Source organism: Neolamprologus multifasciatus, chromosome 2 (genome assembly GCF_963576455.1).
Source record: "Neolamprologus multifasciatus chromosome 2, fNeoMul1.2, whole genome shotgun sequence".
Lineage (NCBI taxonomy): Eukaryota > Metazoa > Chordata > Actinopteri > Cichliformes > Cichlidae > Neolamprologus > Neolamprologus multifasciatus.
In genome coordinates this window covers 19,609,590-19,633,267 of record NC_140440.1, presented here as the reverse complement: position 1 = coordinate 19,633,267, position 23,678 = coordinate 19,609,590, and the positions used below count along the sequence as shown (strand labels likewise).

General features: G+C 43.4%; 2 protein-coding genes across 2 annotated transcripts in view; both read left to right on the top strand.

The window, feature by feature from the left end:
- gpc3 (glypican 3) overlaps window positions 1-7,196 on the top strand; it is a 176,150-nt gene extending 168,954 nt beyond the window's left edge. The window contains exon 8 of the mRNA XM_085135794.1: window positions 1,181-7,196. Within this exon, the coding sequence (XP_084991920.1) occupies window positions 1,181-1,356 (176 nt within the window). The 3' untranslated portion in view covers window positions 1,357-7,196. The remainder of the gene's footprint in view (window positions 1-1,180) is intronic.
- Window positions 7,087-23,678, top strand: part of gpc4 (glypican 4) — a 31,154-nt gene continuing 14,562 nt past the window's right edge. Inside the window, exon 1 of the mRNA XM_085135809.1 lies at window positions 7,087-7,243. Within this exon, the coding sequence (XP_084991935.1) occupies window positions 7,087-7,243 (157 nt within the window). The remainder of the gene's footprint in view (window positions 7,244-23,678) is intronic.

Here is a 23,678-nt window from a genome sequence, read left to right as displayed (position 1 = left end):
AAGGAACGATCTGAGGATTGTGTCCATCACAGTGGCACGCCTCCCATAGAGAAAGCACAGCCGGATGACCAGCCCGTAATATACTGACGATTTCTCAAGTCCCGAGGCGGAAGGTCTCCACTTTGGTGGCTGCAGGATTTTGTCTCTGCATTTTGCAGATGTGGTTCTGTTGGCTTCATTAGTGGATAATCTCAACCTTGCACTTGTACAGTTTGCTACAAAGTGTGAAGCAGCAGAAACAGCTGAATTAGCAACTCAAACTCTATGCCGCAGATATTTTGGTCCATCTTGACATGGTAGCCTCACACAATTGCTGCAGAATTTTTTAAGCTGCACATCCATGATGCAAATCTCCCATTCCACCACATCCAACCTTTCATTGTTCGGTTTTTGTGAATCTGTGTAAATTGTAGCCTCGTTTTCCTGTCAGGAAATGACAGGAAAGTGAGACCAGTGTGGTCTTCTGCTTGAAGTGTTGTGATGTGTTCTGTGTTCAGAGAGGCCCTTCTGCATACCTTGGTTGTAACAAGTGGATATTTGAGTTACTGTTGACTTCCTATCAGCCTGAAGCAGTCTGCTCATTCTCCTCTGACACCCAGAACACCCAGAGAGCTGCTGCTCACTGGATATTATCTCCTTTTTACTGTTTACAGTAAACCCTAGAGATAGTTGTGAGGGAAAATACCAGTATATATGAAGAACAACAATATGAGGGGTTGTTGCCAAATCCCATTTATAATACAAATAGTCTTAAATAGTCTTGTTTTAACTATGATGTCAGTTAAATTGTGACAGATGATTCACATTAGGTTTTCGACATGACCTTATGCGGCTTTTGTGGTTTTTCACTTTAATTTTTTTTTTCAGTATCTCACCACATTTCAGCACTTGCTATCAGCAAAATTTATGTCTGTATGATTCAGCACGTGTTTACAACAATAACATGCAACATCTGGTTATATGAGCAGCTTGGGTTTCTCTCAATGTAACATTGTTTTTACAGCTGTGTCAGACATCATGCAGAAAGATGACAGACATGTGTTTTTCAGCTTTTGTGGCAGCCTTTATTTCTAATTGCCTCTCCTTTTTCCTGCTTCTCTCATATTTTTCATTCTTCACCTTCCTTCATTATCTTCTGTCCATCTCCTCCGTCTCTAACTCCGTCTGTCTCCCTCCTCAGACCTTTCTGATAACCTGGCAATGGATGACTTCACCTTCCAGGAGCAGCTGTTAACCCCTCGTTTGGCTACAGCTGGGATGGGAGGCGTTTCCTCACTCGCGGCTCCACTGTGGAGGAGCTACCTAGTTCCAATCCTCTCCTTGATGCTCAGTCTGTTCCCGGTCTATCCCCACTGACCATTCCCATCACCTCTTCCTTCTAGGATTCAGTACAAAATGTGTGGAATGTGACAAACCTTTTTTGGAATTCTTGTTCCTGATATAAAGTTTAGTGGCTCAGCAGAGGACGCATGAACAACAGAAAATGCTACATTTCTCTTTATCTGTCTGAACAAGAACTTGTTCAACCTGTGTTCTTAACAAACCTATTAAAGCACATTAGACGCCATTGTGTAAATAAGAAAGTTACCCACTGGTCTGCTGCCACAATGGTTATTTCAACTTTTGCGTCCTGTTGCCTCACCTCTGTTCTCACACTCACTTCTTATGTAATATAACAAAGTGATGGAGAGATTCATTTTTAGACATGTAAAGGACCTAGCACACAACTGGCCTTTTAAAAAAATAAATAAATAAATGCTCCCGCTCAGTCTGTACTGAGTCACAGCCCAGCAGGTACAAACTGGAAGAAGACGAAATCAGCTGCTGTCATTTTCCTTCGTGGCAGAGCATGACCTCCTGCCAGGGCTGGACTTTATCTGGTCAGTTTTAGTGAGCTCCTTCCCCCTGAATGATGCAATGAATCACTTATTTAAACATGCACTGTTCCTTAAAATGCTCTGCTACTACTCACCCTTCTCTCTGATTGTTTATGTCGTAGTGATAGCTAAATTATTACCGACTGCTTCCTTCACACTCCCACCATCACTGTTTGCTCTGTTTTGTAAAGCTGGTGCACTTTTCTTTAGAAACAGTAACAGCCCTATAACAAAAAAAAGGATCCAAGGGCTATCATTCGAATATAAGTCTCCAAAGTCAGCCTGATAACTGTACAGGTGTATGTTTCTCTGTGTTGGTGCCATGTTTACATTAACGTGTTTATTTACAATCCTGGCATTTTGGTTTGTGGACTAATTATTGGCCGGATTGTGAAGCCTTGCTGCAGTTTCTAGCTTACTCTTTAGCACTGTGCATAAAGCGATCATTAAGGTGAAATATAAATATGTATAAAAACGTGTACATTAATTTTGTTATGTTGCACTGGTCTCATACATTTCCAAGGATGGCCTCTGTATTTAATCTTTTTTTCTGTGCTTTTTGGGTTAAAAGCAAAAGCGAGATTCTTATTGTTTCATTTGTTTGGTTTTTTAACATGGATGATGCAAACATGGTGCTGCTGCTACCACACAGCTGACTCCACAGCTGCGAGTGCTGAGTCTGCCCATGGCCCACTGTTTGACTTGTCATGTCAGGAAAAGCACAGGTGTACAGCTAAGTCATATCAGCGATCGAGCACGCTGACTACCAGGGTCCTGGCAGTGGAATGCCTAAACAAAGTGCAGGCCTAAATTATTTGACTAGCACCACCTGATTTATGTCTCCTATGGCCAGTCACAAGACCCCTGGCCAGTGTCCCACCTAGGAGTCATAAGAAATAATGATTTGTTTGTTTTTCTCTCAATTGAATGTTGATGGGGAAAATATATTGTAAAATAAACTCAATCTGTTTTGATGTTTTGTGCCTGTGGCAATGTATTTTTAAGCTAAGATATTAGCATCACAATTAGCATTAGCGTATTCAGCTAAGCATTTAGCAATGAAGCAAAAAATGAAGATTAAGACACGAAGGGGGTGCTTAGCTGCTAACACTAAGCATATTTCAGTGGTATGAGTGTAACAGGAAAAGCACTACACACAAGTTTAGTATAAAAAGTGCTGAATGAATGTGTGGGCACTTTACGTGCTTAGAACATTAAGAATGGATAGAGCTACTACAAGGATAAGAAGTAGAGCTAGCTGACTGCGTAAGCTAGCAGTCTTTTTAGTGTCACAGCTCTATCATTAAGACCCAAGAATCTGATGGATTTGCTATTCCATCCGTCTGCACAGTCACAATATGCTAACCTCGATTTCTACTCTAGTTTCTATGAATGTGTGTGAATGTTAGATAGGCAAAGAATGCAGCAAGATGTAAAAAGTGCTTGGAGTGGTCAGGTAGGGTAGAAAAGCATTATATAAGAACCGCATGCTGTGTGGACAAGCATGGATGAACTTGATGGATGTTAGTTTGCTACTGTTAATAAACTCAAATAACATTAAAAAGTGTCTTTCTGCTCCAGGCGAGCACTCCCATGACTTCTTTGTTGACTGAACATTATGTTGGCAGGTCAAAAGTCATTCACTTGTGATTAGTTGGGGCAAAAGAAAACACCCCCTTCCAGGAATAAACTGATTGACATGGATGTACTGTCAGGCTGAATGAATTAAGTGAAATTAAGTTGCAGATTAACTTGATTGTCAGGCTTGTTTTACGTGAGAGTAATGGCAGAATGAGCAAATGTTTGGAATAAAAGCTACCAACAGCTCAATGCTAAGTTGTTGGAGGAAAGTGGAAAAACAACCCCAAAAAAGATGAAGTGAAAGATTCCAACTCTTTTTGGGTATGGAATAATCCTTAAAATGCCATGAAAAACAAGGATTAAATGGATGGCACGCTGCTGCGATTACAAATTGCACACACAATGTTCCAGGCATATATATTACTTTCTGTGCTTTTCACTACTGATCCACTTCAAAGCGAGTCATGAATCATGAAATTTATGTGTTTCTGGACTGCGCTCGTTGCTCTGAGTCCTCAAAGCAGCACGTGGATCATGTGTTTTTTCTTTGGATCTGTATTTTCTCACTCCCAGCAGATTATGAACTACTGTCCTCTCTGTCCCTCTCTGCGGCGCTTCTCTCTATTGACCCAGTCTGTTAACCTCCTAAGCTTAACTTAACCAGGTAGCTATACTCATCCACAACGCAGCAGTGAACCAGGGTTCATTAGTCCCAAGTGTTTGTGTTTCGTCTCCATTATTAAAGCCTGTCTGCTTCCCTAACAAGGCCAATCACTCACAGTTCCGCAGATAACACGCCTGTCACAGCAAACGCACTTCAAAATCCCATTTCTGTGTCCCCGATTCCTGCTGTAACTTTTCACACCCACACACCCTCTGCTCGGCAGTGCTAGATAAAAACGCCATTATTATCCAGCTGTGCCTTTCTCTCCTGAGCTGTATTGCAGCTTTTAAGATGTAAACGGGAGGCTGATTATAAGGAGATGAGCAAACGCCAGCTGCAGAGAGAGCAGCAGCTAGCCCGGGATGGAGGGGGAGGAGGGGGGGAGTATACTCTGAATGCTAATGTGAGGCTGGAGAATGGGCATACAGGCCCATTGAGATGCAGAGTCCATGTGTTTTCTTAGGGTAATATTGGGGCAATGTTGGAACAGCCGGCATTATGAGAGTGAAAGGTCAATGTGATGTTAGTCAGCAGGAACAGTGAGAATTGCTGACTATTAGGAATTGTTGCATTTTCTGCCTGAGTGATTGACTCCCCTATGAATATGTATTTCAGCCCCTTTTTCATGGCCACACAAAGATATTTGGGCTTGTGTACCTTCACGAGCCAGCAGGGTCATCAAGCACTGCATATAAATTAAAATAACAATGTAATTCAGGTGCTCGAAAGTGCACGGGCACATCCCCGCCCACCCCCCAAAGTCCAGTCCAATTTTTACCAAGCTGGATGTTGAAATTCCTTCGCTGCAGAGAAAGGCCAGAGACATGTCATGTCGTTCAAAGCTCATTCACGTCTAATTACCATGGCACTGGACCATTTTCTTACCTTTTGTTGGCCCGCTGAGAGGAGTGCCGGGCCCACGCTCTCCCATGCACACACAGCTCCAGCATCCTCCTCCTTCTCTTGCTCCTCAGCAGCCCCTGGCTTTCCCTGCAGCAGCCGCAGTCACACAGAATGAGTGGAGCCGCCTGAGGAATGTGGACACAAAAGGAGGAATGTCATTTTGCCAATCGCTAACCCCCCTGCGCCCTCCCCAAACCAACGGACATGTGCACAAGTCCGGGCATTTTTAAATGCAGGGGGTACAAAAATCTTGTCAATGCTACTTTTGGCATAAAAAAGACTGTAGTGCACCTCATCCTTACTGAAAATGTGCAAATAGTGCAGCTTCTGATTGTGAATTGAATTATTTTTCTCCTTTTTTTGAGGGTTCTGGTGTTTTAAGAGGTTGACACACATCCTTAATCTTTTCAGTGCTAAATAAACTCAGATTGTTTTTTTCTTTCCTCTTTTCTTGCCGGCGTTGCGAGATGGACAAAGGTCAGAGGCAAAGAGCAGCATGACAGAACCAGCAGACAGACGCCAACAAAGTGCAGCTTAAAAAACTAAAACATGACAGGAGGATGCATCATTTCAAACATGTCCAGCAAAAAAAACCCAAAAAAAGCATTCTTCCTCATTTCATCTCAGTGAGCATCTGCTTTTCACTGATTTATACATCCCCCATTAGATGCAAGTGCAATCTCAGTCCACCTCTACAGCCTGCTACCATGCTTCCAGCAAGCTGCTTACTGTTGTTTAAAGCACAATATGACAGGCAGCTGGATGTGAGAAGCACAGCTGGCCCATTGCTAACACAGGACAGCCTGACCGTGTTTGTGTAAGGAGCGGGCCCTGTCATTTTTTTTTTGACTCCTTGTTACAGAAACACTGGCCACGCTTTCACCCAGCCATTTTAAACAAACTCTAATGTACTGGACTCAAATAAAAGCGACTGGGTGAAGACTTAAAAGACTTCACACTGGTCTCTGTTTCCCCACCTTGGATAAGATGTGGTTACAAAATGTCCTGGTTATCATTCAAGTCCTTGGGGTGCCCTAGAAACAGAGATAAAAATGGTTTATTGTCACTAATATCTGTTAAGACTGTGTGTGGAAGCCTGTTTGACTCCAAGGACTTTTATCTACTCTTATCTCAACACTAAAAGCAAAAAATAAAAAAACTGATAAGAAATCCCTGCTCAAAGCAGAGGTCAGACTTGGATCTTCTGTGAAAGAGATCTGTGATTTTGAGCACTTTTGCATATCTAAATGAGTCTTTTCTTTATGTCATGTGGGCCAGTAATAGGTCATACCCACATGTTATGCCACCGTGTAGCTCCACCCTCAGCTCCAGTCCCGATTTTCAAGCGCGGCTTCCTCCAGTCTAAACATTAAAGTGGGAGAGAGCTCCTGGGTTGGTTGGAAGCCCCTGCTCCACGCTCCACCCCTGGTGTTCCTGGTCTCCTGGTCTTTGTCCCCCGGAACTTGCTCTCACTCCTGGGTGTCCACCAGGGCTTTTTCTGCTCGCATCTGGATCCCAGTACAACCTGCAAGCGGTCCAGCGTCCTCTCCCACTGAAACCCTCGGCCTCCTCCGATTCGGAAAAGAAAAGAGAAGAAGACTGAAGAAACCCAAATTTTTCCCGATAACTTTCCACAGCCTGCTCTCCTCCCGTGGTTTTTACGTTTCGTCGAAACTCTGAAGGAGTAGTGAGACTGTGATTGTTGCTTTCAGTCTCAAAGGGAAAAAAAAGTTTTTCCATGTTTTAAACCCGTTGTTTTGTCGCGTCTTTGTGTGTTTTTCAATTGAGTCTGGAACTCGACACTTAACCCACGTACCTGTAGCTGTGAAACGTCCGACGTGAACGGTGTTTTTTCGGTGTCTTTCTGCTCTCCCGGCCTCTGCTGCTGTGAATGAAGTATCTGTTGAGCCGAAGAAATCAGCGCGTCTCCATGAGGAAACTCGACCGTGGACTCGCTGAAACTTTGTCCTAGCCGTGCACACACTCACACCTGAGCGACTTTAACATTTTTGCGGTTTTCGCCGTTAGGCTTCTTATTTTTCTGTCTTCGCCTGGCTCAAAATGAAGAGTTTGTTGGCGCTGTGTGTCGTGTGGACGGTGGCTGTGTTGTCGGTGTCGGGGACTGCGGAGCAAAAGTTGAACAACTGTAATGAAGTTCGTGCTGCCTACAGCTCCAAAGGCTTCAATGTTAACGACGTCCCCAACAAAGGAATCAACGGTGAGGCCCATTTTTATTTATATGTGTATATACAAATATATCTCAAGTTTAACCCAATGGGTTCTAAATTAGGGAGCGGGGACCTCCGGTGGGTCTTGTAGAGGTTTCTGGGTGGTCCTAGCTAAGAGAACTTTTTAAGCTAGCAAAGTTAGCTTGAAGAGAGTTTAGCCTCAAATCTGTGAAATTAACTCCAATATTTCAATCCAAACCTGACATTTAGACATCTTTTAACCACACCCATGTTTTCCATTTTAGCCAAAAACTACCTAACTGCTTTTTGACACTGCCACAAATAACAACCTCTACAGCAAATGATTAAACGGTCACTTTTATAAACGGACATTTAGTGCTTATTCCAGATTTGATATAGAGGCGTTGTTAATCATACTGACATGCTGCTTTTTTCATTTTCTTTTGGTCCGTGTTTTTCCTCAATTATTAAGTAGCAATGAAACATTTGGGAATGCATTCTTCTGGCTTAGTGCTGCTGGCAACACCTCACTGCTCCAGTGCGTAAACACAGTCATCATTTAGGAAATACTTGTAGGTAATTCATAACAATAAAGAGCTATAATCAACACACAGGCTCTGTTCCACACAGAAAGAACCCAGGCCCATGTTTATTTCCAAGCTTCCTCAGTAGAGACCCCCATGGCTGTGAAGCACAGGCCGCCATCAGCGATTTAGTAAACATTCCTCTGCATTGTGGAAAAAAAGAGCTTATAGATTTTTCTTTCTCTCCAGGCTTGGTTGAGTTTTGTTTTTTTTGTTTTTTAATTTGTTTATCTCCTAAATCCACCTCCAGACCAGTCACAGGATGCAGAGTGCTAAGTAATAATGGAAGCAGACATGTTAATAATCAGAGAGGCAAAAAGGCAAATCAATGATGCTAATCATGAGATAAGCCCAAGTAATGGAAACTTTCCTTGAAGAAGGGGGTGGGGGCGTTTACAGTAAATCCTTGAGGGCAACAAGGGGAGGGGTTGGGGGTTGAAATTCCTATGTGCCCTGCATACTTTCACCCACCCCTCACTGCCACTCATTTCCTTTTAATTTTAATGGCACTTAAAATAAATACGCAACGTTTGGTGAAGTTAGGTTTGCCAGTTTTGGAGTGGCTTCAGCATGGTGTATGACAGTATAGAAGTAAGTCATCTGGGGGGAAGCTTAGGTCTTGTTTCCCACTTGGGAAAAAAAATACATATGTAGGTTTTGGCCCTCATAAAGAGCTTAATTAGCAGAAAAGCTATTTTTACAACTTGGATAACTGTTTTTGGCGAAGTGGTCACAGCATTATTCCATCTGACTACGTGAGCAAATGTGTATATGTTCTCTTTATTATCATAAAGCCCTTTATGAGTTCTCGTTTGCATACTAAGAGGATGTTCAGATCAGTTTTTTTCTTTTGGGGCCACAATGGCTCATTAGAATTTGAGTTGGGTGTAGCTGTCAAAGAGACAGAAATTTGATCCCAAGTTTCACACAAGTCTCAGTCTTTTTTAATAAGGTTTGTGTGGGGTTTTGTTTTGTGTTTTTGCTTCTGTCTTTGTGATGGTAAATGTCATTAGGAGTACTGCAACACGTCTGTCTCGGTCAGATTTTATTGTCTTGCATCCCTGGGTTTGAAAGGATGTGAATGAAAGCTTGTCCAGGTTTGTGTGCTACATACACACACGTGGCTTTTCCTTACAATAGTTTGCCAGTGTATGTCTGGGTTATTAGGCAGGGCTGACCTCAATGAGCGGCTCTTTGTTGCTGATAGAGACTGAGATGATAGAGAGACCCCCCCCCCCCCACACACACACACACACACACACACTGAATCTGAATAAAGCAACTGTTTTACTATTACTGTGTGGCAAAGTTGACATGCTTTAAAAATGATGCACAATCTCAGCCTGTTGTCACAGGAGTTTTTGAAATGTTTACGTCCTCCGATATGTGCGTCACAAATCAGTTTCGTGGAATATGAGTCTTATTGGTGGGATTCAAAACTTGCCTTTTGTAACCGCAAGCATCTTGTGTTATTGTTGGCAGCACAGAGATATGAATGTTTGTTGCCATTAACATTACTGTCAGCCTGAGCTGAAGCCAGACTTGAGATTCAGTAAAGATGTTTTAATGCCGTAAAACTGAAATGGAAACCCTGCTTTGCTGTAGACGGAATTAAGTGGTGCAGCGGAAGAGCAGGCTCACTCGGTAAATTCCTTTCTGATCCCATAGCATCAGTCGTTTACCACTCACGTGAAAACGGTTCAAGCCCCGTTTCCAAGGTTCCTGTCTTATGGATGATGATTTGTTTATGTCCCGTGGTTGGATACTTCACTGAAATGGGAAATAAATTCAATTTACTCCCTTAATGATGACAGATAAATAATGCTGGTAATCGCACAGGATGTAAATGGTGGTTTTGCTGTCTGACTATATCTGCTACTGTGATAAATTGTTAACAGCATTTCCTACAAAGCTGCAACAGGACCATCTCTTTAGTGGTTTGGGCCATGTCAAAGGCTACCCAAAGCAGGGTCAGACTTCACGCTTCATTTAAAAGAGTGGGGGGGGAGAGAATCTGTTTTGATTTACTCTGGCTGTCAGGCTTCATATCATGCTTCAGGTATGAGACAATAGCAGAGTTCAAAGAGAGGAGGGTCGTTTTCCCTCCTTTCAGTGCGTGGAACATCCTCTGCTCATAATCAGCTCAGTGCATTATGGCTGAAACTTAAGGCGTGCATGACCTCAGCGCGTTGGCCTCTCGGTAAGCTCGAGACATTCTGCAGTCTCTCATTGTAAGGGCTACCCCCCTCCCTTAGCTGGTGGCAGCACGCCCCACATCATTACAGTTTGGGGAAATGGCAGGTTGTGCTGCTGCAGCGACATTCTGCAGATAAGATAAGAGCAGGAAACTGGGGCGCACACACACGGTCTGCAAGTTTTTATGGTGCAACAACCAATATTGGAGTGGCTCTGCTGACTAGACTAGTGCCCCAGCATTTCGCGCTTGTAATAATTAACCAATAACGAACCCGTCAAGTGTCTCAAGGTCAGACTCGTAAAACCAACTGGCAAGTGTTGTCATTAAGAATCACTTCCACAGTTTTATAAAGTGTTATTGCTTCCAAGAATAAGAAACTGTGGGAAACGTCAGTGCAAAAGTTTTGTTGGCACTGTCAAATATAACACCCACCCACCCCCTAAAAAATAAAGGTTCCTGCTTATACTTTTATCTTCTATGGTTAAAATCACATGCCACAGTGTGCATTGCCAAAAGTCAACAAACCTGACTTCTCATAGCAAAGTGTTACCAGTCCAAACATCAAAAATGCTTGTTGAAACCGACCTTGCATCTCTTGCATGGCAAAGAGTTGGAGGAATGCAACATCAAGGGTCCCACAGGGACACAAGACATTGAGTTAATGAATTAATTGGTTTTAAAATGTCAAACTTATGTTTTAAAATCCTAAGACATAGGAAGTTGGATTTTTCTAAACATTGTTAGCAGAACACATATTTTATATTGTGGTCTGGATGCTAGTTGGCAATGACGCAGGGAAGGGCGAATTCAAAGAAAATTGGCTATGCAACAAATATTCTGTGGCATGGCTGCAAAATGTGAAACATTAAAACAAATGTGAAACACGACGTTTTGTTTGAGGCTCTGCAGGCTGGGAGTGAAGACAAGGCGGCTCACAGCAAGTTTATATTAGCATCATTAGCTAAGGAGGAGGTGTTTGTCTTAACGTTGAGTGAGAGCCTCAACCATAAAAACCAAACCACTGATGTTCCTAACCCTAAGTAATTGATCTTTTCATTTTCATTTTTAATCCTTAATCTTTGCTTTGTTAGATTTTCAGACCTTTTCCCCCAGAGGCAACATGTTTTTTTGTTTACTTTGAGAATATTGTAGGTCCCCAACTGATTGAAAATTAGTCTACTTAATTAAAGGTTTTTCCTCCCATGGCAGAAGAAGCTCAGGCAGGCCGTATAAATACATAGCTATTTGGCTTTCAGGTCTCACATATGGAACTGCAGGCTGCATCCTTTGAAAGATGCATTTGCTGTGAAATGCTTCATTTGTTTTTTCCTGAATGGTACATTAGAGAAGTACATGATTTTAAGTCTCAGTTATTTATTTATTTATTTTTTTAAATCGGGTATGGAGGGATCAGATGGATTCAGGTGGTGTGCCAATCAAGAAACTGTCTGTAGGCCCACTCATAGGTGTGGTTACAGGCAACAAAAAATTCACACATCTAAGTCTGACTCATAGCATTTACGAAGAACCACTTATAGCTCTTTAAAGCCACATTCTTGCTTGGATCTAGACTTGGTGAGCCTACAAAGTGATTTAAATGCATTATACACCTATCTAGGTGTGAGTCTAGTAAAAACCTTATGTTAAGTGTCCTTTTTTGCCCCTGGAGGAATAAGCTGCGTAAACGTTAATATGTGAATGATTAGTTTGAAAATGTGTGCAGGTTGGGATTACATAAACAGTCCTGAATTGAAAGCCCCCCCCCCAAAAAAAAATTAAAAAAAAATTAACCCTGCTTAGTTAAGGGTAGTTAATATTTGTAAAATGAATTGCATTCATCCGGCTTCATTACTGACGTGTGTTGCCTTCATTTGGTTGCATGAGGATGTAAAGATCTTCTGTATTTGTGACTAATCGTTGATGTTGAACACAAGAGTTCCAAATCATGTGGGCTCAAGTTCATTACAGCAGCTTTTGGTTGCTGCTGATCAAATGCAGTCATAATATAATGGTTCCTGTTGCTGTCTGCAGTGAATTTGTAACATATTTTGCCTTACTGTTTGACTCGCCTTGGGGATAATTGAGTTTATGTATCATGAGGATGAGGTCTTGTGAATTGGTGAGGGGTTTGGGTGGGGTGTTATCCTGGCTGTGAGTTTGAGCACCCAGATGGGGCCAGAGGAGGAAGGGAGGGTGGCTACACGTGCCTGCCAGCTCTTATCAGTTTCCTGCTATCACAGTGTGGCAGCTCTGAGATCAGGGGTTCTCATGGTATCCCGTTCCTAAGCACATCAGCATATTACAGTGTATAAAAATATTCAGGCTGAGCACAGAAGCGGCTTGGGAGTGCTGACGAAAGTACCTGGTTTTTTTGTCGCGTGGATCTTGTGAATTCAGGCCTGTTTTAGTCTTTGGGTAAGAACCACCTTCAACAACTCTGGAATGTTAAGTTTGTCTCTTATGCTCATTTAGTATGCTGCAAGTGTAGCATCAGTTCAATAGCTGTGTGTGTGCGCGTCGACTCGACGTCCTTAATGCCAACGCTTTGCATCCTTTGCTTTGGTCCCCACAACCCCCAAATGGCCAAGTGAGCGACAGATCAGTGGGGGGTGGATGCTCTGTGTGGGAACAATTGATTACCCCCTTTTTAGGCCGGCCTGCCTCCCCCCCCCCTCCTCACCACATTCCACACCGGACCACCAAGACCTGCACACAGGAGTCCCGGAGCTGGGAACACACGGCAACAAAGAGAGCACTGGAGGGACTGACTGAGGCATGCAGAGAAAGGGAGAGATTTGACTGACAGGACAGAGTTTTGTACCCGAGTCCACTTGAATATCCACAAGTGGTGGGCTAGACGGGAGCCAGAGAGTGGTTGGGAATGTGTGACACAGGCTCATTGAATCCAGGGAGGCAACTGGATGCATGTGAATCATCCTCTGTTGGCCATACAGGCCGTGTACAAGTCGACATCTAGCCTGCTCCGCTTAGTAAATCCCTCTGAGTGCACGTGCCTGTCGAGCACAATACAAGGTTTTAAACAAGTGCCTCACAGTACATTTTTGGCACTGCAAGCCATTTCATTTGGTGGCTCTTGCCCTCATGCAAACTGTGGGGAATCCTGATCTGGCCTTGCGGTTTTCCGTATTTTGATTTGAGAGAGATGACACCCCCCCCCCCCCCCCCCAAAAAAAAAAAAAAAAAAAAACCTCCGTGTTGACACATCCTGTTTGCTCGCTGTTTAAGAAGAAAAAAAGAGAGTCGACTGTGCCTCTTCTCTCCCAACTGACACATCAGATCATTTTCTTCTCCCGCCGCTCGCTGTTTTGCAGCTCCTCTGGGAGGTTTTGTTTCACTGCTAGTCTTTCCCCTTTTCTCCCCTTCTTGTTCTTTCTCTTCAGTCAGTGTTTTTCTTCAGTCAGAAGTGGTTCGCTGGCACTTTCCTGCCTTGCAGCCCACCTAGCTCCCTTGTAGTCTCCTTTTACCACTGTTGTTCACTTGACCTGAAAGGGTTTTAGATTATGTGAACGCCAAAAGTAAGCTACATTTCTTGTTATAGCTTTCCGCACGCTTCTGATGTTTAGGGAGGCACCAGTAAGATGTCTCCCAGTATGAAAATATGTCTAAAAATTTGGCTTGTAGTGTGAACTGACATGAAATGATGCTTTTAAACCCACAAGCTGAGGAAGTATCTGCTCTGAAACACACAAAAATGTTGTCTGTGTATCAAGACAAGCACTTTAGGCTAGTTTTGGAGTGCTGTCAGATCACTTGAATACCTGCTCTGTATGCTTTTGGGTTGTTTTATCACAGCTACTCCCTCACCACCTCAGCCTGTCTCTGCCAGTTGACTCCAGGCTTCTAAGCTGCTGCTTCTGCCACTTTTTTGTCCTTCTGATATTTGAGCTGCCGTTTTGCTGACCACTTGGTGACACCCGGCCAGCTGTGAGGAGTGTGGTACAGGGTCGCTAGCGCTGATCTCAAACTGCAGGGGTGGAGTGTGACACCCCCCACCTCCTTGCCTGTTGCATCGTGTCTCCAATCACTCACTCAAGTCATCTCACCGCGTAGCATGGAGTGTGGTTAAGATGTAGGTGTAACTCGACCAAGGTTAATTGATTTCCTCTGAAGCCCCAGCGGGCTTGATGCCCCGTGTTGATAGTCATGATCGTCATTAGGATTTGTGTGACCACCAGAGGCCTGTGTGGTTGGGGAAAGCTGTGAGGGAGCGAAGCCAGGGACTTGCCTGGGTGTTTGGGCTGAAACCCCAGTGCTGGGTGCAGGCCAGAGGAGCTGTAATCCTTGCTAATTACTCCCAAGGCCTGCATCAAGACTCCCACTGACATGGCAGTCAGTCACTTAGCTCAACTTTCCAAACTGCAGTTAGCTTAATAGGTTTCCTAATATTTACCCGTTCTCTCTCCTTGTGCGCTGCTCACTCTTGGATTTATTTTCATATAAATTATATTGTTTGAGATAAAAAAGCTCTTGTTTTTCTTGCGTAAACACCCCCCAAAAAAGCAATAGTCAGATTTTTGGCTGCTCGACATAGCTTTGTGAACTTGATAAGTTCGCACCACGATAAAAGCAGGTTTTGAAAAGATGAAGGAGACGGCGGCAGACGTTCTTCTGGCTGAGGCCGGATAAAGGAGCGTGATAAAAAACATACACATAAAAGGATCGAATGCTTTGCTAAGTGATGGCTGCAAATCATTTGGTCAGTGTGTGCTTTGTGGGCAGAAAAATTACTCGTTATGTGGGAATGCGAGACGGCGCGCCAGTGGTTGAAATATTGTGAATGACTGAAACAGCAAGTAGCTTTGATTTATCGACCCATTCGGTGCACATCGTCGTGAACAGACTGAGCCATCCATGACTGAGAACCATTAAAGCATTGTACCCCAAGGTTTAGTCTTTCCACTCCTTTTGACAGTCAGCAGTGAGTGCTTCTCTTCCCAACGCCTCTGTTGGGTGTCCAGTTTCGTAAGGCCCAACAGGTATATCAGAATCTTTGTTGCCCCCCCCCCCCCCCCCCCCTTGTAGCTTTGAGCTTCCAGAAACTTGATCTCGTACCTGACCTCATTCTGCTTGGGGGGGCTTCGCCCGGCCCATCCTGCCTCAACATCTGGTGGACTTCAGCTGCTTTTTGAGGTCTGTTATAAACATTGTCAAAGAGCTCCCAGTCCTTAGGAGTGGTTCGTTGGGTTTTACTACCAACAATGAAATGTATTGTTTGCATGTCAGGTCTTTTAAGAGCCCTCGTATGTTTTGAAAAATTAGAATTTTTTTGAGTGGCAGGGTGTTAATTTGGGTTTTGCGACTTGCACAGGGCACACATAAAGGCCACAAACTGGTTTAAGCTTTCTCCATATATTCTACTGCATAGCTCTCATGCTTTGTGTGTGAAGCACATCTATTTGCAAGCTTAACGGTAGTCCATTTCTCTGACAGCACAACAGTGTTTGCGCAGGTAAAGCACTTGGCCTTAAGTAAAGAGTGTTTTTCATCTTCTCCTTTAAAGTCTGTTTTCATTTGTGTGCCATGAGTCAGTGGAAAGATGGAGGGCTGGTGTATAGGGACAAGCCAGGAACGTCTTTTGTGCCCCCCCCCCCCCCGCTCTTCCCTTGTGATAATCACGCTGTGCTGTAACTTGTTCTCTCCATTTGTCTGCAAACCCTGTCTGCTTGTCTCTGCAAATCTTCAACGTAACAGTCTCGCTCTCTCTCGCTGTAACTGCGTCACATTTCCTCGCACGCGTGTACGCACAAACACTGACTGACTAAAGCGGCAAGGTGGAATCTGTAGTTAAAGCCGTGGATCTAATACTTCAAATCTGCGGCTCATCAAAGGCAGCATCACCTGAGAGATGGATGTGGGGAAGGTTAAAAGATTAGACCAGTTGTTAACGTGAATCCAATGCGTGCTGATAGATGGTGCAGTTGTTGAGGAAGATTCCCAGCAGAGTGATGGTAGGAAGGAACGTTTCTTGATTTACTCGCAAGTGTTTAGTGTTGTCTTTTCTTTTATGTACGTATCTGTTCTCTGTGCATTACTTGACACAGATGCGTCAAAAACCAGCTGGCTAAGCAGAGCTGAGTAGCAGTCACGCCGCTGAACCGGGGCTGATTTATGGACGGGAGGTTTTCAGAAAGTAAAACATGTTGCAGAAAGTTTGTGCGGCGCACACTATGAAAGTACCCCAAGCTAAATCATATCCTGAACCAAACCACTTCTGTTTGAACTATGAATTCCCCATAACTATGTTAATATGAATTATGGCTTCAAGCACCCTCGTGGTTAGAGGCTAAACTCGCAGTTGTGTTGGAGGCCTGACCTTTCTGTCTATAATCTAATTTCAGGGCAGTTATGACCGTGGTTTGACCTGTGTGCTTCTTTCTGGGCCGAATGTTGAACCGTTTTATTCTAATTTAAGAGCATTTAATTTAAAATGGGCATTTTAAGCACTAATGCCTGAACCCGTTGAATCGGTAGCTCCCTCATAACTTTCCCCTCCACATGCACAGTCTTTAATCAGAACATATAGCTGTTTTGCATGTATTGGTCAGGGATTCAAGCAGGTTTTGCTTGAACAGATGTGCATATAAAGTCCAGCAGGTGAACTTGCAGAGCAGTTGCGGAACAGCGGCTGGAATTTGGTTTGACTTGTTAAATGCACTTGGGGAAGTTAAGAAGCGAGCTGAAGTCCTGACAAAGCAGTGACCTGGGAAGTGGTGTAGGCAGGGAGCTTTTGTGTGGGGAGACAAAGCCGGAGATGCAGGGCTGGGATGGGAGAAGGGGGGAGAAAAAAAAAAAGACCGAACCAGAGGCCAGGGCAGTGTTGAGGAATCTCCCCAGGGGCTTCTGGGTAAATGTTCATGGATGACAGCGTTTTGGAATGTTCACAAATGGAGAGTTTTAATTGGCCCGAGCCCCCGACTGGTTTAGTAATCAGAAATGGACTCTGGTGGCGAAGGGCTCCGATTTATGGATCCTAGTGTGAGGTTTGTTTGTTAGGTTGAGAGCCATTAAGAGAACAACTCGCAAGCTGGACAAAATCTTGCAGATTTTAGCGCAGATAAAGCCTTAAATGTGACATTTCTTCACTCTAAATGGGAGCTGGGCCGTGCTCGGTTTTTCTGCTGAGATGGCAGGAGGTATCTACTGCTTTTGTTTTTGTTTTAAAAAACAAACAAACAGTAGATGCACTTTAGGATTTTAATGATTTTTTGCTCTTGCACCACAGCAGTAGCCATATTTATTTATTTTTTTCCTCCTCACACTGATGCCACGTGACAAGTACATTTTGGCAGTTTGGTGTTTTCACAGCCGTGCGGTGGAAGAGATTTTAATTCTTGATTTATTTAAGGAAACATCATTTTACACAGTTATTATCCAAAGCTCTGTGGCTGCCTGCATAGCTCTGAATATTCACTCCAGAGAGTACTCCGCTAAACCTCAACTTCCTCCCTCACAAATGGATGGTGAACATTGTTCTAAGTGGAGTAAATCTTTCACGTCACAGCCGGTGTTCGAGTTTCCCAAGCTCGACACTAGTGATCAACTTCCTCCGTGACTGTAGTCTACATTAACCTCCAAGGCTGAAACAACATCGGTGCCTTGACTCGTCATGTGAACGATAGTCGCTTTATGGTCAGCTGACTAACAGACTCAGAGTTGTCGTTACTCGACATCTTGTTAACCTGCTGTGAGTGAAATCAAAGCTTCCCAATAAGATGAACAAGAAGGCGGTCCTTCAGACGATGCTTGGCACAATGAGCTAACCTGCAGTGTGATGCTGAGTGTTATGTCATGCGGTCAGCCTGAGATGGTTGTTGGGTTCTTTTCCTGCAGTAAAGGTGAAAAACAAATCTCTAAAACTTACACGAATAATCCTCAAAGTTAAAAAATAATAATTGTTTACAGCCCTGCTATAGAGACAACTATCATTGTTATTGGACATATTGAGTAACGGATCAACAAAACGCAGTTTAGTGTATAGTCTAGAACAGGGGTCTGCAACCTTTAACGCCCAAAGAGCCACTTGGACCCGGTTTCCACGCAAAAGAAAACACTGGGAGCCGCAAATACTTTTTGAAATCTAAAATGAAGATAACACTGTATATATTGTTTGGTTGTTTTTTTTTTTTTTTTACCTTTATGCTTTGTGTGAACAACTTAAGTAAGTAAAGTTTATTTATCAAGCGCTTTTCACAGACAGGCAGTCACAAAGCACTGTACACAAATATTAAAATAAACAATACAGTCAATAGACATTATACACAATGTAAAAGATAAAATGTAAATAATGTAAAGAATATAAAATACGTAGATCAACAAAAGGCTTGTTTGAACAGAAAAGTTTTTAACTGCTTTTTAAAAGAATCCACAGAGCAACTACGGTGTGTTGCTCATGAAATCTATGAAGTGCTACAGAGAAAATTACATTTTATTTATATAATTAACACATTTTGAACTCTTAAAGAAATATAACAAAAGGAAAGACACCCAGCTGAACTAAAATGATCCATGTAGCAAACAAAAACTGTTGTGAGCCGCCACCCTTGTATCGCCTTTGGGCTTTTGGAGCCTTGACCTGACTTTTAAAAAATAATTGAAAAAAAGCACTATGCTGCTTAAAAAAAAAAAGAAGATATTTGCAAAATTCTGCCTAAATATGTATTTCACCTGGTTAATGTGTGTGGCGGGGCGTGGTCTGCAGCGCCGCTGCAGGGGAGGCGGATGCGCCTGAGCGGGACCCGCAATCACGCCTCTGCCTTAAAGTCTGTGCTCTCTATGCTGTTGTGTTGTCGGGCTGTAAGCTGAAAAGCTACAGCCGGCTGTATGCTTACAGCAACCGTGTGTGAAAAGTGGTCAATAAAGAGATGCTGAAAAGCATGTTCATGCAAACATCGTCGGGTCTGCCATGATATGTTTACAATAAGACTTATGGTCCCGAACCTCTGCGCACAGCGTCTGCAAATCGGGGCTGTACGAAGTCACTTTCATCTTTACGCAGGACTGTAAGCTGTCATCTGTGAGGCGTGAGCAGTGTTTGTTTTTAACATAGTTCACTGTGGAGCTGCTGACATAATGTGGATCCGAAGATCCATAATTGGCCTACCTGGGGTTGAAAGTCTCGATAAATGCACGGTGCAAGTGTGACGCTTATTTTGAGCGATGAAAAAAATAATAAGATATAATTTTATTTTTATATTTCAAAATCACAATAATCTTCCAATTTAGAACTACAAGTTAAAAAAAGAACTAAACACAAATAAAATACACTTCAGCTAAATACTTATAATTTATTTTCCCAAACCACCCGGAGGCGCAAAATAAAGACTAAAGAGCCGCAGGTTGCCGACCCCTGGTCTAGAAGTATTGTAGCACATGCAGTTTTTGTCTAGGACGAATAACTTCATGAAGATGGTGATCCTGCTGAGGGAAAACCTTTTGTTCCAGGCACGTTTTCTGTTTTTGCAGATGCTTGGATTTAAGTTTGAAATGACCGTCGTAAAAGATTTTACCGCTTAACTTAAATTTTTAAAGCCATTGCCCACTTCACTTGCATCCTTTACAAGCTAGAGGGTAGTTACGAGAGCTGTGTGTGTGTGTGAGTGAGTCATAGGTTAGCTGGAGCCTGTCTCCAAAAACTGCCACTCCCTGTGAGGAGCCACAGATCTACAGCATGTGTTGTAGTGTCTTCTTTAGAGCAGATGTCCGGGTCAGTGGTGCTGTGCTGTGTTTGTAGAGCAGACGGGATTTCTGTGCAGACACTTGACTTTACACACAGCTTATGATCAGCTGTGTTCGTTAGCTTTGCTTCTATGCAGGCGCTGACGACACTGCTTGAGTAGAACCACGTTAAACAATCGTTTCTTGTCCATCAAGTGTAGAATTTGTTGGTTCGGTTATTCTTAACTTCACAAACAATGGATACAAGGCAGCATTTCTACCCACCATTTTGTTGAGGCTTGTGACTTCAGATTCAGAATTCCCCTCCCAGCACATTCAGAATCTCTTGGACGTCCCTAATGGTGCGGGACCCAAAAAGCATTATTGGTTTGGCCAAAGCTGCCATAAACTTGTCATTACTCTATTTTTGTAAGGGCTGAAGTGTAGAAAAGGAGTAGGTGGAAATATCGCCCTGCCCTGATGATCTCCATATGAACAGCCCAGTCTCTAATAATGGTTTCCGCTTACAGCATAATGTTGCTGAACATTTTCTCCCTTTGCGGTAATTCAGCTGAAGCTCAGTATGTATTCAGGATATTAGAGTGTGCGTTTAACGTTGCTTTTTTCTTCTTTCTTTTTTCTTTTCCCAGTTCCTGAATGTGATGGTAGTGGTGTTTAAGCTTAAAAAGGGGGCACACTTTTCAAGTTGATATCTGGACAGTAATTACTTTAACGTAATGGTCACCTTGCAGACATGAGTAGGTTGACTCCTCAGAAGGGAGCAAGGAAAATGTTGATGTGGAAAGTGAACCAGAGACACTTCCCCCTCCCTCCCTGAACTAGTGCTGGCATGATGCCCTTCAGCAAGTTTGCGGTTGTACTGAGTAGCAGGCAGTGAATGTTTGTTATAACCCCCCCCCCCCCCCCTTCCAAGCTGTAAACAAGGTTTGAGTAAGGCTTGGTTAAAGAATTTCTTGAAAAGCACTTATCCTAGCTGTACTGTGAAAAGTCACGGGATAAAGTAACACTAGACTGATGTCATGGCAGACACTGAATCGCTAAGCCCTGCACAGAAAACATTCATTCCATCATTTTGCATAGCTGTGAGGGTGTAATTTTAAAACGCTCGCTTCCTAAAGTAATTAGTGAAAGCTGACTTAAAAAGCAAAGCATTTTTTAGTCTGTACTGAGTTATTTAGTTCTGCATTAAGCGCAGAATTATTAGAATTCTTTCGAACATTACATTAGCTGAGAAAACTAATGGATCAGTGACGAATGAGTCAAAGGATTTCTTAAAACCCGGATACAGATGACAACTTTAGGCTTCTTGGAGATGAAAGGGAGGAAGAGAGGGAGACAAAAAGAATGGGCTGATTTGACAACGTGTTGCAACAGGAAAGAATCTAAGAAGGGAATGAGTTGGAGGGGGGAATGCTATGATTTTATGTTTTTGGAAGCGATATGCGCAGCTGTTTGCTTATCCTTTCATCTCTTTCTCCTCATTAAATCAATCCACAATTTATTCTGCCCTTAACGTCATGCTTGTGTGAAAAATATCACACCTTTTTTAAATGAGCGGTGACGTCGACCTGCTCCGCCACAGGTTTGGTTCACGTGATTGTGCCTGACAGGATGTGGAGCAAGAAAAGAAAGTTGCCCAACAAATGGCACCAATCTCTTAACCCCCTCGGGAAAATTGCACCGCAGACAGAGGTGAGAAGCAACAGGAGAATGTTATGGCTGCAGGGTGTGCAAATTTACAACAGCGTGTGTGAGTAACGTTCAGCAGACTAGCAGCACTCTCCCTTTTACAGGACCGAGCATAATATGTGAATTAATAGTGAACCTTTGCATTCACGGGTGTTACTTTTCTTTTTTTTTTCTTCTCGTACTTCACTCGGCTGGGAATGTTTGAATCTTTTGTTTTATATATTGAGCATTCACACATAAATCAGAGTGACTTGGAAGGCGCCCGCACATTTTTGGTGTTTCGAAGTGAGATTTCCCAGCTTTCGCCATCTCAAACGACTTGCATTCCACTGGGACTGAAGTGTGTGTTTGTGTATATACATGAGCTTTAAGCTGCATTTATCATTTTAATTATTTACAAATGTTGATGGTCGTGTGAAAGCTCGGTGTTATGGTTCAGTCACAGATGACTAGGCTCCAATTAGTGACAGAGCGCTGTGTATGGTTCGTGACATGCTGCACCCTGTGGCCTCCTCCACACCTCTCTTTGCAGTTTTAACGATTGTAGTGTGTGCCCGTTAAGTAGTCCTTTTTATATGTTGTCTGTTTCTGTGTCTCTTAATTGCCTGTACTTGTGAGGATTTTTACAATTTTTGTTTGGGGAGGATATGTGTGTTGGCGGCGTTATTATTGGAGTGATTGGGGTTTGAGGCATGACTAACTGTGTGTGTGGTGGATGTGCTGGCTAGCGGACAGGGAGGGAGAGGAGGGGTCAGAGGACAGGACCTCTCTCAGAGGAGTCGCTGTTAACCCCTGACCTCACTGGTTAAGCCTGCAGGGTGGTGGCGGGCGAGGCGGCAGCGGGGGGCACTTTGAGGTCCGTCTGGTTCAGGGGCACATGATGGCAGGCAGAGGGGGTGGCGAGGTGTCTAATCTGGTTTTTGTCTGTAAGGCGTTTTCACCTCCCCCACCATCCTTCCTCTGAGAACAATGTTTGAGAGGCAGGACAATGTCAAAGGGAAGTGACTTATTTTATGAGCCATTTAAAGGGGATGGTGGTTGCTCCCCCCTCAACAGCCACAAAGGAAAGGCCAGAGAGGCAGCAAAGAGCCCATGAATGCCACGACACAGTCGCATGTTTGTTTACAAGATGCTACTCTCTCGTTTTCCCTGCCATAAATTGCAGTTTTCCTCTTCTAAGTGACACTTGAACAATGCTCTGTCACTGTGTCTTATTACATCTTAAAGTACTTGGGGAAACTGGAGGGGATGACAGAGGCCCCTCAAAGGAACTCCATCAGGCAACTTGTCGCACAAAGACTATTCATGCTAGTGCTGGTGGAGAAATGACTGATGCATCAACTGACAAAGCTTTTTCCTTTTTTCCCTGCAATGGTGAGGCAGAAACATGTCAGTGGGATGTTGATTTTTATAAGCTCTAACTGTTCGTGTTCGCTGCGCGCTCTTTTTGTTCCAGCGGGTGCCATTTCTCTCCCAGCGGTTTGAGCAATTGGCTGCCAAAATGTTTTCACAAAGTATGCATTAGCTAAGATTCTTCAGTTTTCAGAGACCTAATCCTTTGAGCTAACAATGTGACATTTGTACAGACATTCCTGTGAAATATTGACCATCTCACTTTTATTTGTGTACTTTGGTAACTACGTCTATTTTCCACATGGATATAGCTCTTTTGATTGTACGCCTGCGCTGTGGGCAAGCAGGGGGCCCTGCTCGAGGAGAGACTGGATGGTTGTTTCACCTAAAAGTTCAGCCTGTGTGTGTGTGTGTTTGTGTGTGTCTGCGTACCTCCAATCAGGCTCCTCATACAAAGAGCCATGTGTTGAACGGTGATGTGATGTGTGAATATGTTTAGGTATGGGGTGCCAACTGTGCCTGGGTATGTGTGAGAGGTAGGTGCATATGTTTAAAGGAACAAGGGGGATGAGTTTGAGGAGAAGGGGTGACTTGAGGTTTATTTGGACTCGATCCCAGACAGAGGCGTCCAGTTTATGGCGCCAGGGTGCATCCCTCCCTCTGGTGCCCCGTTTAGACGATTGCACTGCTGAGAGTCACGTCTGACCCTTAAGTTTCATTATTTTTAAGTTCTAGGTGCTTATTCAAACATGCTGGGAACTATGATATGTTTGATTCACTGTGCTGAAGAAAAACTTGGTTGGTGTGTGTGTATGTGTGTGTGTTTGCAATTTTTTTTATGCTGTGCTGCCAAGAAAAATCACCAAAAGTCGGGCCCTGTTTGCTAATAGAATTCAATGGGCGCCTTCTATTACATTTACAGCAGTAATGAAAGCAGCCTCAAGA